The sequence below is a fragment of the Oncorhynchus clarkii genome, chromosome 7 (genome assembly GCF_045791955.1).
Source record: "Oncorhynchus clarkii lewisi isolate Uvic-CL-2024 chromosome 7, UVic_Ocla_1.0, whole genome shotgun sequence".
Classification (NCBI taxonomy): Eukaryota; Metazoa; Chordata; class Actinopteri; order Salmoniformes; family Salmonidae; genus Oncorhynchus; species Oncorhynchus clarkii.
Genome location: NC_092153.1, coordinates 65812465 through 65825746, shown reverse-complemented (window position 1 = coordinate 65825746; position 13282 = coordinate 65812465). Strand labels below are relative to the sequence as shown.

The window sequence follows — 13282 nt, the reverse complement described above, 5'->3', positions numbered from 1 at the left end:
CGTATTCTTATCGGCAGACTCAACAGGTTTGGTTTCTCTAATGACTGCCTCGCCTGGTTCACAAACTACTTCTCAGATAGAGTTCAGTGTGTCAAATCGGAGGGTCTGTTGTCCGGACCTCTGGCAGTCTCTATGGGGGTGTCACAGGGTTCAATTATCAGGCCGACTCTTTTCTCTGTATATATCAATGATGTCGCTCTTGCTGCGGATGATTATTTGATCCATCTCTCGAGCTTCAATGCCATACAACACTCGTTCCGTGGCCTCCAACTGCTCTTAAACGCTAGTAAGACAAAATGCATGCTCTTCAACCGATCGCTGCCCGCACCAGTCTAGCATCACTACTCTGGACGGTTCTGACTTAGAATATGTAGACAACTATAAATACCTAGTTGTCTGACTAGACTGTAAACTCTCCTTCCACACTCATATTAAGCATCTCCAATCCAAAATTAAATCTTGAATCGGCTTCCTATTTCTCAACAAAGCATCCTTCACTCATGCTGCCAAACAAACCCTGGATGGATGCAGTTTATCACAGTGCCATCCGTTTTGTCACCAACGCCCCATATACTACCCACCATTGCGACCTGTATGCTCTCGTTGGCTGGTCCTCGCTACATATTTGTTGCCAAACCCACTGGCCCCAGGTCATCTATAAGTCTTTGCTAGGTAAAGCTCCGCCTTAACACCCACCCGTAGCACGCGATCCACCAGGAATATTTCACTGGTCATCTCCAAAGCCAACTCCTCTTCTGGCCGCCTTTCCTTCCAGTTCTCTGCTGCCAATGACTGGAATTAATTGCAAAAATTACTGAAGTTGGAGACTTATATCTCCCTCACTAACTTCAAGCATCGGCTGTCAGAGCAGCTTACCGATCGCTGCAGCTGTACACAGCCCATCTGTAAATAGCTCATCCAACCAACTACCTACCTCATCCCCATATTTGTTTTTCTTCTGCTCTTTTGCACACCAGTATTTCTACTTGCACATCCTCATCTGCAGATCTATGCTAAATTGTAATTACTTCGCCACTACGGCCTATTTATTGCCTTACCTCCTTACTTGATTTGCACACACAGTATACAGATGTTCTATTGTGTTATTGACTGTACGTTTATTTATCCCACGTGTAACTATGTGTTGGTGTTTTTTGTCGCACTGCTTTGCTTTATCTTGGCCAGGTCACAGCTGTAAATGAGAACTTGTTCTCAACTGGCCTACCTGGTTAAATAAAGGTGATAAAAATGCATAGTGCTATCTGTAAGGTTTGGTGGAGGAGGAATAATGGTCTGGGGCTGCTTTTCATGTTTCGGGCTAGACCCTTTAGTTCTAGTGAAGGGAAATCTTAACGGTACAGCATACAATGACATTCTTCCAACTTTGTGTCAAGTTTTGGGAAGGCCCTTTCCTGTTTCAGTATGACAATGCCCCCGTGCACAAAGCGAGGTCCATACAGAAATGGTTTGTTGAGATTGGTGTGGAAGAACTGGAATGGCCTGCACAGAGGCCTTACCTCAACCCCATTGAACACCTTTGGGATGAATTGGAACGCCAACTGCAAGTCAGGCCTAATCACTCAACATCAGTGCTCCACCTCACTAATGCTGTTGTGGCTGAATAGAAGCAAATCCCCACATAAATGTTCCAACATCTAGTAGAAAGCCATCCCAAACGAGTGGAGGCTGTTATAGCAGAAAAGGGGGGACCGACTGATATTAATGCCCATGATTTTTGAATGAGAAGTTTGACAAGCAGGTGTCCACATACTTTTGGTCATGTAGTGTACATGAGACAGATAGACAGATAGAATCAGAACAAAAGTAGAAATAACATTTGAGTTATCAAAGCAGTAATATTGAGCCACTGACCTTCCATTTACTTTTAGCAAAGTTCTTCTTGATCTGAGCACTGACAGATTCATGGATGTTCTTATCAAGAGCTGTGTCTCCACAGATCCTGCAAACAGGAAAAGAGAGAGTTTAGAGAGAGAAAGAGAGCAAGGAGGGGGAAAGCTGTCAGAAGTTTAAAGTTTGAGTTATGGGACGTAGGCATTCTAGCCTGGTTTAACCAGCCTGAATGTTACGCAAGAATTCATTGAAGGGCGTGGGGAACCAGGATGTGGACATGAAGCAATGGTTAGGGTAAGAGTTGTGGTTGAGGGTTCCAAAATAGTTATTTGGCTGTCCCCATAGGATAATCATTTTAGGTTCTAGGTAGACCCCTTTTGGGTTCCAAGTAGAAACCTTTGGGGTTCCATGAAAAACCCTCTGTGGAAAGGGTTCTACCTGGAACCAAAAAGGGTTCTTTAAAGGTCTCTCCCATCGGGACAACCAAAGAATCCTTTTAGGTTCTAGATAACCCTACACTCTTAGAAAAAAAGGTGCTAAGGTTGTATCGGGATGTGTAGATGAAGCTAGGCTTAGGTTTGTGGTTAAGGCTAGGTTTAGGGTTAGGGTTGAGGCTATGGTTAGGGTTAAACAGGGACGTGGACATGTAGCTAGAATTAGGGGTAAGGAAATCTTGTATTACCAGGGGTGTTGGAGTGCTTTATCAGTGGTATATCTCTTCATAAAGTCTTTTTCCATCAGGTGACAGATAAAGTCCTTAGCTGGAATGAATAAAAACAGTTTCAAATCATTACAGAACAGACATAATACAGTATAACTAATGACAGTCAAATTCACAGTCAAATGTAATCTGTCTTTGAAACAATTACAGATAATTGAAAACGATTCATGCTATTTGAATTTGATTCTGTTTTGTGTTTGTGATCCTCTTTGTCTTGTTTCTGTTTGTCCTTATCATTATTTATTTTGTTTAAACGAAGGAAAAAGGGGGTATAAGCTACCTGAATCGGAGATGTCATCCCAGTACGGAGAGTCAAACTCATACTCTGCCTTCAGTATCTGATCAAAAAGCTTTGCATCGTTCTCGTCGTAAAATGGAGGGTATCCGCATAACCTGAAAGAGTTCATATGACAGGTAACAGTTATTGCTCTATACATTGAACCCAGATAATAAAATGTCCAATATAAATTTGGTTAGGATATAATATCCCTATAGTGCTATTAAGTGCCAAGAGTCCCAGCCACAGGTGGACCGTACTTTCTCAGACATAGATGTAGAGGTGTGAAGGTCATGCACAGAACCATTTTATAATTTTCGAACATTTGGAATGAGCCGCTCAATGCAATGTCAATTGGCGCTAATTAATATTTAATTAAAAGTGCATTACAGTGGTTTGGAAACACAATATGATTTTAAAAGGAGGCAAATAATTAGTTGGACAATCTTTTGTCATCATTGTGAAGTCACCAGATTGACTTTAGATGCAGTATTTAGCTAGCTAGTTTGAGGGGACAGCACCGAATTTTAGCTAGCACCGAATATTAGCTACGTTAGCATTGCTAGCTATTTTTGACAAACTTTACTAGCTAATGGCAACATTGCCCTTTCTTTAAGTAAATTTGATGGCATCATATTGATGGCAAAGTTGTTTCCTACAAATGATTTGCCTTCTTTAGCACTGCCATCGTATTTCTAAGCCATTGTACCGCTCAGAATGACTGGGAATCAATCATCAGTCGGTCATCATTATTGTTACGGCGCTATGTAGAACGTTCATAACAATGGCAACAACGCGACCGAGTGACTGAGGTGCAACCCATGAATATAACAGATTTTTAAATGCACAGGCACCAGTATACAGAGTATGAGGGACTGTATTTGTGTTAGAGTACTAAACAGATGACTTACAGAATAAAGGAGATGACTCCGATGGACCAGCAGTCTACTGCTTTGCTGTACGGTTTCTGAGCCAACACCTCAGGAGCTGCCAATAACATGAAACAGCGAAGTCAGAAGAAGGAGAGAGTGAAAGAGGGCGAATGAGAAAGACAGAGTTGGAAAGAGGGACAGGATCACTGAGAAAGACAAAGGGGGAGGGAGGGACTCTGAAAGAGACAGAGTGGGAGCGGGCGAAAGACAGAGATGGCGACAGAGAGGGAGAGAGTGACTGAGACAGAGGGAGAGAGAGTGACTGAGACAGAGGGAGAGAGAGTGACTGAGACAGAGCCCATTGAAGTTCTTGTTTTACCCTCTCAATCAAAGATCTAGTGGGCAACATCAAACAGAGAGAGAGAGAGAGCGAGAAAGAAAGGGAGATAGAGAAAGAGAGAAAGAGATTTCACTTGCTTGGGAATGTTAACATATGTTTCCCCATTGAATTGAGAGAGTGTGTGCTTTTCAAGCACTAACAGATGACACAATAGCACTCCAATATAATAGCATGCTTCAGAGGAGGTTGTAAGTGGATCAGGGAGAGAGTGAGGGGGTAGTGAGAGAGATCCCGCACACACCTTACCCACATATCCTGGGGTCCCACAGGCTGTAGACATGACACTGCCAGTGTCCTCGATCTTAGACAGGCCAAAGTCACTGATCATTATCTTAGAGTCCTCGTCCATACTGTAGGTAGAGAGAGAGAGAGGTAAAAATGAATACAACTTGGTTTACTTGAAGCTTTTCGATTCAAGTACCTTAACGATTCTGGTAAGAAAGAATTGGCAAGACAAGCTGTTGAGGCAGCACATTGGTACCTCCATACAGCCTGGGATGTAAATTAACCTCGATTTCCAGATTTCTCACGTTGGTGAACACGAGACATGGATGTGTGGCAATGCAAGACAATGCGTAACGGGAGTGGTTATTTTGTTTGAGTACTAATCTAATGGACAGCATCTAATGCATCTCTGTATCTATTTCTACAGGATCCATTACCATTGCACAAGAGTAGTGTACAAGTTCTAACATACTGACTCTCCAAGGAGTAAGCAAACAGATCAGCCCTCCCCTCTTCTGAGCCCTCAGGTCCCTTGTGTAGGATGCCCATGTCATGGAGATGTGTGTGTGTGTGCGTGTGCGTGTTTGTATGTGAAGAGTTGGAGTACCTTCAGGTCCCTGTGTACGATGCCCATGTCATGGAGGTATTTGACAGCGTCCAGGATCTGGTGGATGAGTTGGCTGGCGTCTCGCTCTGTGTAGAAACCCTTCTCTACGATGCGGTCAAACAGCTCCCCTCCAGACACCCTGATCGAGACAGATGAGAAACATTAAATGGAGAGGCTTTACACACACCCACATGTATTGAACTCATACTCCAAACCAATCCCCCAATCTGTCCCCGATTTATGACCTACAGTATTCCTAACAGAACACTGAATAAGAAACATGTTTAATGCAACATTACCAGAGAGAGAGAGAAAGAAAGAAAGAAAGAAAGAAAGAAAGAAAGAAAGAAAGAAAGAAAGAAAGAAAGAAAGAGGAGACTCACAGCTGCATGACCAGATACAGGTGGGATGTGCTCTCAAAGATGTCCTTCAGTGAAACAATGTTGGTGTGCTTGATTCTGAAAAGACAAAAAGACAGAGTGAGTAAGACAGAAATACAGGGATATTGTTATGAGTACAATGCCAGCCCTGATAGCATGAACAGCAACCTACTGCTAATGCAGGAGTGCTATGCCCAATGTTTTCCAGCAGTGCTATGCCCAATGTTTTCCAGCAGTGCTATCCCCAATGTTTTCCAGCAGTGCTATCCCCAATGTTTTCCAGCAGTGCTATCCCACATGTTTTCCAGCAGTGCTATCCCACATGTTTTCCAGCAGTGCTATCCCCAATGTTTTCCAGCAGTGCTATGCCCAATGTTTTCCAGCAGTGCTATCCCCAATGTTTTCCAGCAGTGCTATCCCCAATGTTTTCCAGCAGTGCTATCCCCAATGTTTTCCAGCAATGCTATGCCCAATGTTTTCCAGCAGTGCTATCCCCAATGTTTTCCAGCAGTGCTATCCCCAATGTTTTCCAGCAGTGCTATCCCCAATGTTTTCCAGCAGTGCTATCCCCAATGTTTTCCAGCAGTGCTATGCCCAATGTTTTCCAGCAGTGCTATGCCCAATGTTTTCCAGCAGTGCTATCCCCAATGTTTTCCAGCAGTGCTATCCCCAATGTTTTCCAGCAGTGCTATCCCCAATGTTTTCCAGCAGTGCTATCCCCAATGTTTTCCAGCAGTGCTATCCCCAATGTTTTCCAGCAGTGCTATCCCCAATGTTTTCCGGCAGTGCTATCCCTAATGTTTTCCGGCAGTGCTATCCCCAATGTTTTCCGGCAGTGCTATCCCCAATGTTTTCCAGCAGTGCTATCCCCAATGTTTTCCAGCAGTGCTATCCCCAATGTTTTCCAGCAGTGCTATCCCCAATGTTTTCCAGCAGTGCTATCCCCAATGTTTTCCAGCAGTGCTATCCCCAATGTTTTCCAGCAGTGCTATCCCCAATGTTTTCCAGCAGTGCTATCCCCAATGTTTTCCAGCAGTGCTATCCCCAATGTTTTCCAGCAGTGCTATCCCCAATGTTTTCCAGCAGTGCTATCCCCAATGTTTTCCAGCAGTGCTATCCCCAATGTTTTCCAGCAGTGCTATGCCCCACGGTGTCTCACTCGCAATACTGTCATATGATCGCCAGGTGGCACCATTGCTGTGTGTAAGAGTGTGTAGGAGCGACACAAACAAAAACATTAGGCTAATGCTCAATGAAAGAGCCCTATACGGGATCCAATCAATACAGAACTAGTCATATCGTAGGGCCAGTTGTTTTCTCACCACATCAAACAGAGGTCTGACATAGATGAGTGTTTCATAATCTCTAGCCAGAATATGGGTCCAGCCACGGACATTGGTTGAACACCAGTGTCCATGTCTTCATTCAGCACCACTGATGAGAGAGAAACTAGCCAATTAGGGGGAGTTCTACAGTGACTGAGGGAAATACACTGGCAAAAACAGCACTGGTAATACACTGTTGTTCTGCTCTGTTGTTATAAGCAGTTATGTAGGTTATATGTTACACTGTGTGTTCTTGCTGTAAAGGAAAGAGGAGGAAGGAGAAAGTGTCAGTGTCTGTCTGAGTATTTCTTTGTATCACGCTCTGTTTACTTCTCCCTCATCACAAACCCATCTCTCTCCTGCTGTCTCTCTCTTTTGCCTTCTCTCTTGCTCTCTCGACTTCTCTATCTTCATTACACTGCAGAAAGGAACTCCACAAACACAATCTCCCTCTGCCTCTGTGTGATGTTACCCTGGCAACAAGGACACTAAAAATAGGGCTATCTTCTTTACTCCTGACATTTCTGGTGAACAACCCATTGTTTCTACTGACACATAGATACCATACCATACCATGCTATACCATACTACACCATACCATGCTATACCATACTATGCTATACCATACTACACCATACCATGCTATAACATACTACACCAAACCATGCTATACCATACTACACCATACCATGCTTTACCATACTACACCATACCATGCTATACCATACCATAATATACCATAACATGAATCAGGCCAGTCCCCTTTCTCCATTGACCTCCATATACTAAAATCACATATACTATAACCACATACTACTGCTTTACAACAAGCTGGCCCTGCTGTACATTACCATGATGAGCCAATCAATACCATGCAGTCAGTCCTTTACATTGATAGACCCTGTGTGTTATGATCCCTCAGCCTCGTTCCTGACCATAAGGACTATTAAGTCATTTCAATGACTGATGATGGGGGAACAACCTGGTATTATTAAGGATATTGTGTTATGTGGTGGTGTGGTGCAGTGTGTTGTCTTGATCTGTGCAGCACAGCAATCTCATTCTCTATGTTACTGACCTGTGCAGTACTGTGATCTTATTCTCTATGTTACTGACCTGTACAGTACTGTGATCTTATTCTCTATGTTACTGACCTGTACAGCACAGCGATCTCATTCTCTATGTTACTGACCTGTGCAGCACAGCAATCTCATTCTCTATGTTACTGACCTGGGCAGCACAGTGATCTCATTCTCTATATTACTGACCTGGGTAGCACAGCGATCTCATTCTCTATATTACTGACCTGGGCAGCACGGCAAGCTCATTCTCTGTTACTGACCTGGGCAGCACGGCAAGCTCATTCTCTATGTTACTGACCTGGGCAGCACGGCAAGCTCATTCTCTATGTTACTGACCTGGGCAGCACGGCAAGCTCATTCTCTATGTTACTGACCTGGGCAGCACGGCAAGCTCATTCTCTGTGTTAATGACCTGGGCAGCACAGCGATCTCATTCTCTATATTACTGACCTGGGCAGCACGGCAAGCTCATTCTCTGTGTTAATGACCTGGGCAGCACGGCAAGCTCATTCTCTGTTACTGACCTGGGCAGCACGGCAAGCTCATTCTCTATGTTACTGACCTGGGCAGCACGGCAAGCTCATTCTCTATGTTACTGACCTGGGCAGCACGGCAAGCTCATTCTCTATGTTACTGACCTGGGCAGCACGGCAAGCTCATTCTCTGTGTTAATGACCTGGGCAGCACAGCGATCTCATTCTCTATATTACTGACCTGGGCAGCACGGCAAGCTCATTCTCTGTGTTAATGACCTGGGCAGCACAGCGATCTCATTCTCTATATTACTGACCTGGGCAGCACGCAAGCTCATTCTCTATGTTAGTGACCTGTGCAGCACAGTGATCTCATTCTCTATGTTACTGACCTGTGCAGCACAGCGATCTCATTCTGTATGTTACTGACCTGTGCAGCACGATGAGCTCATTCTCTATGTTACTGACCTGTGCAGCACAGCGATCTCATTCTCAATGTTGTTCTCCTTGCCCTCCAGAGCCTTCTTTGGGATACACTTGATGGCTACCAGCCTCTGTGTCCCCTTTTCCTCCGCTAGCACCACCTCCGAGAACGCCCCCCTGCAGCACAGGAAACACACATTTTCAAAAACATGAAACACACACACACACACGTACAGTTACACTTACTAACTGCAAAGACCAATTAAAATGCTGTACATTAACAAATCATATGCAGTAAACTGTATTAAAGGGTGGTTGCTGAACGTATGCCACCAATGAAAAAGTGAGGCCTGTCTCTGAGGTGGGTCACTAAAACGACAGTGACATTTAAATAAAAGGAAAGGTTCGGGATCAAATGAATAGGTGGAGTTCCTGGGAAATAAGGCGAGTGTCAACCCTGTGTGTGTGGTGTGTGTGTTTGTGTGGCTCACTTTGCTCAGACAGTGTTTGCATGTGAGCTGCATGACTCATGGTGGGGTGAGTGCGGGTACAGACAGAGCCTTCCCCCTTGAGAGCACACACCAAGGTAGGGTATCCCCCTGGATACCCCTGGCCTAACCAGGCACAACCTGTCCAACCCTAACCCATTCCCCATGGCCAGTCACTATTAGCAGGCACATTCTGTCCAGTGTCCACAATTCCCTTCCCTCCCAGGACCACAGTGTCTCTCCACCTAGGGAGGCGATCCCCATGGTCTAACCAAGCACATCCTGCCGGTCTCTCATCCTATCCTTCCCATGATACCTCCCAGCACCGTAGGCTCTCTCCACCGAGAGAGTGGATCCCCATGGAACCCCATGCCAGCTATAACCAGGCACATTGTGTCTGTCTCTAAGCGATCCCAGTAGCGCAGCAGGCAGCACCTCTATCCAGGAAATGTGTCCCCACGGCCAGTCTCTAACCAGGCACATCCTGCGTCTCCCATCCCACCCACCCAATCCCTCCTACCCCACCCTACCCCATCCTTCCCAGCAGCACCACAGGTTGTCTCTCCACCCATGGAGGGTTTACCTACAGAGGGCGAGTTATTATAACAATAACATCACATGCTGTCCGTCCCCTCATCCAACCCCAGAAGCACTGCACGGTACGTCTCAGGCCAGCAGCCTCTCACAGCCGTGTGTGTCATGGCAGCCAGGTCCCGTGGGGCCCGAGAAGAGGCTGTACAAACAAAAACATGACTGGGTTTTCTCACTCACCATTACAATCCAGCCACATCAGCCATCTAAACCCTGTCTGGCTCCCACAAATACTGCACTCCATCTATCTATTATTGAGATGATAAAGCATTTCCTTTTTTATTTCTACGAGCCACTCTCTCTCTCACCACTCTCTCTCTCACCACACTCTCTCTCTCACCACACTCTCTCTCTCACCACACTCTCTCACTCACCACTCTCTCACCACTCTCTCTCTCACCACTCTCTCTCTCACCGCTATTTAGGATAAATTGTGTGTTTTTTGTTGCCCCCCCCCACCCTCAATGTCACTCTCCAAGTTCACATGGAAAAACACTTTAGAGGCACTACAGCAATGTCACCATTGTGAATTATTCAATAGGCCACTCTGAAATACACACATAGCCACACACACAGCAACGGACACAGCCATCGTGCAATCAGAGACAGATGCAGTAAGAGACAGATGACAATGAAGATGTATATCTACCTACCTATCTTACTGTACCTACCTACCTAACTCTATCTATCTAACTGTATCAATTCAATTCAAGGGGCTTTATTGGCATGGGAAATGTCTTAACATTGCCAAAGCAAGTGAGGTAGATATTATACAAAAGTGAAATAAACAATAAAACATTTACAGTAAACATTACACATACGGAAGTTTCAAAACAATAAAGACATTACAAATGTCATATTACGTATATATACAGTGTTGCAACGATGTACAAATGGTTAAGGGTACACAAGGGAAAATAAATAAGCATAAATATGGGTTGTATTTACATTGGTGTTTGTTCTTTACTGGTTGCCCTTTTCTTATGGCAACAGGTCACAAATCTTGTTGCTGTGATGGCACACTGTGGAATTTCACCCAGTAGATATGGGAGTTTATTTGTTTTCGAATTCTTTGTGGATCTATGTAATCTGAGGGAAATATGTCTCTCTAATATGGTCATACATTGGGCAGAAGGTTAAGAAGTGCAGCTCAGTTTCCACCTCATTTTGTGGGCAATGAGCACATAGCCTGTCTTCTCTTGAGAGCCATGTCTGCCTACGGCGGCCTTTCTCAATAGCAAGGCTATGCTCACTGAGTCTGTACATAGTCAAAGCTTTCCTTAAGTTTGGGTCAGTCACAGTGTTCAGGTATTCTGCCACTGTATACTCTCTGTTTGTGGACAGAGCCCCAGTTCCAGCTTGCTTAGGGGACTCTTCTCCAGGTTCATCTCTCTGTAGGTGATGGCTTTGTTATGGAAGGTTTGGGAATCGCTTCCTTTTAGGTGGTTGTAGAATTTATTAACGGCTCTTTTCTGGATTTTGATAATTAGTGGGTATCTGCCTAATTCTGCTCTGCATGCATTATTTGGTGTTCTATGTTGTACACTGAGAATATTTTGGCAGAATTCTGCATGCAGAGTCTCAATTTGGTGTTTGTCCTATTTTGTGAAGTCTTGGTTGGTGAGCGGACCCCCAGACCTCACAACCATAAAGGGCAATGGGCTCTATGACTGATTCAAGTATTTTTAGCTAGATCCTAATTGGTATGTTGAAATGTATGTTCCTTTTGATGGCATAGAATGCCCGTCTTGCCCTATCTATCGTACAGTACCTACCTAACTGTATCTATCTATCTTACTGTACATATCTAACTGTATCTATCTATCTAACTGTATATATATATATCTAACTGTATCTATCTAACTGTATCTTGGTGTATCTATCTATCTATCTATCTAACTATATCTATCTATCTAGCTATCATCTATCTATCTATCAATCTCTCTGTATCTATCTATCTGTATCTGTATATCTATCTGTATATGTATATCTATCTGTATCTGTATATCTATCTGTATATCTATCTATCTATCTATCTATCTATCTATCTGTACCTACCTACCTACCTACCTACCTACCTACCTACCTACCTACCTACCTACCTACCTACCTACCTACCTACCTACCTACCTAACTAACTGTATCTATCTATCTAACTGTACCTACCTACCTACCTACCTACCGTTGTTTCCTTCTCCTCCTGCATCGCCCCATGACAGTTTGTATGTATTGGGCTGTTTGGTTTCTGTTTATGCTCTCTGGATTGACTCATTCCCCTTGTTCCACACGCACGTCTGCACGCACTCACACACGCACAGGTGCAGAAAGAGTTTGATGCTATTATTAGATTTTATAGAAGGCATGGAACAAAAAAAGAACAACCCAGTGAACCCATATAACAGTGTGGTTGGTATCTAGCAAAAAACACACGCACGCACAAATGAGCACACACGCACGGATGGACGCACGCATAGTTGCAAGCATGTACACACCAGTGGTGTAGTGCTATTTTTTAGGTGAGGGAAAGCGAAAAAATTGTAAATGATAATTTCCTCAATCAAAGTTTGTATCGAAAGATGTAGCCAATTGAATAACCTATCATTTTTGAATATACATAAAATGCATCCTCCAATTACAACGTCTGCCTATGCCCACACATATTGTCTAAAGAACATTTTACATTTTGAATACACTCAAACACCAAGTTAGGCATAGGCTACTTAATTTCAAAATAGGCCATCATCATTGTCAATCGTGAATTATAATTTTTTCACGTTTTACCAGTGAAAAGTCCAAACTGCATCTCCATGCCAATCGTATGGGAATATGCATTTAGAGCATCTTGAATTACTGTTCCCTGAGAGAATGATAGCCAATGGTGTTAACTATTAGCTTTTCTTGTATTTTGATCAATCAAAGCATACAATGAGTGTACAAACATTAGGAACACCTGCTATTTCCATGACATAGACTATATTGATGTCACTTGTTTAATCTATGTCAATCAGTGTAGATGAAGGGGAGGAGACAGGTTAAAGAAGGATTTTTAAGCCTTGAGACAATTCAGACATGGATTGTGTATATCTGCCATTCAGAGGGTGAATGAGCAAGACAAAATATGTAAGTGCCTTTGAACAGGGTATGGTAGTAGGTGCCAGGCGCATCGGTCTGAGTGTGTCAAAAACTGCAACGCAGCTGGGTTTTTCACGCTCAACAGTTCACGGTGTGTATCAAGAATCACCACCCAAAGGATATCAAGCCTACTTTACACAACTGTGGGAAGCATTGGAGTCAACATGGGCCAGCATCCCTGTGGAACGCTTTTGACACCTTCTAGAGTCCATGCCTGACGAATTGAGGCTGTTCTGTGGGCAAAAGGGGTGCCACTCAATATTAAGAATGTGTTCCTAATGTTTTGTATCCTGCCTAGTGGCGCTCAGTTGAGTTAAGACGCATGAGAATTTTTTTTACTATTCAGCTTCAGCTAAAAATCCTAAAATGTCATTGGAATTGAGGAGGTATTTTTGGTGTAACAGTAACGTTACTGGCTTACTATGCGATGGTATT

General features: G+C 43.8%; 1 protein-coding gene across 1 annotated transcript in view; it reads right to left on the bottom strand.

Moving 5' to 3' along the window:
• The window catches only part of LOC139414406 (calcium/calmodulin-dependent protein kinase type 1-like), a 33197-nt gene that overhangs the window by 2411 nt on the left and 17504 nt on the right, over positions 1-13282 (bottom strand). The window contains exons 2-9 of the mRNA XM_071162318.1: positions 8682-8813; positions 5337-5411; positions 4954-5092; positions 4368-4509; positions 3761-3836; positions 2853-2965; positions 2534-2612; positions 1873-1960 (exon numbers count right to left, since the gene is read on the bottom strand). Coding sequence (XP_071018419.1) covers positions 1873-1960; positions 2534-2612; positions 2853-2965; positions 3761-3836; positions 4368-4509; positions 4954-5092; positions 5337-5411; positions 8682-8813 — 844 coding nt within the window. The remainder of the gene's footprint in view (positions 1-1872; positions 1961-2533; positions 2613-2852; positions 2966-3760; positions 3837-4367; positions 4510-4953; positions 5093-5336; positions 5412-8681; positions 8814-13282) is intronic.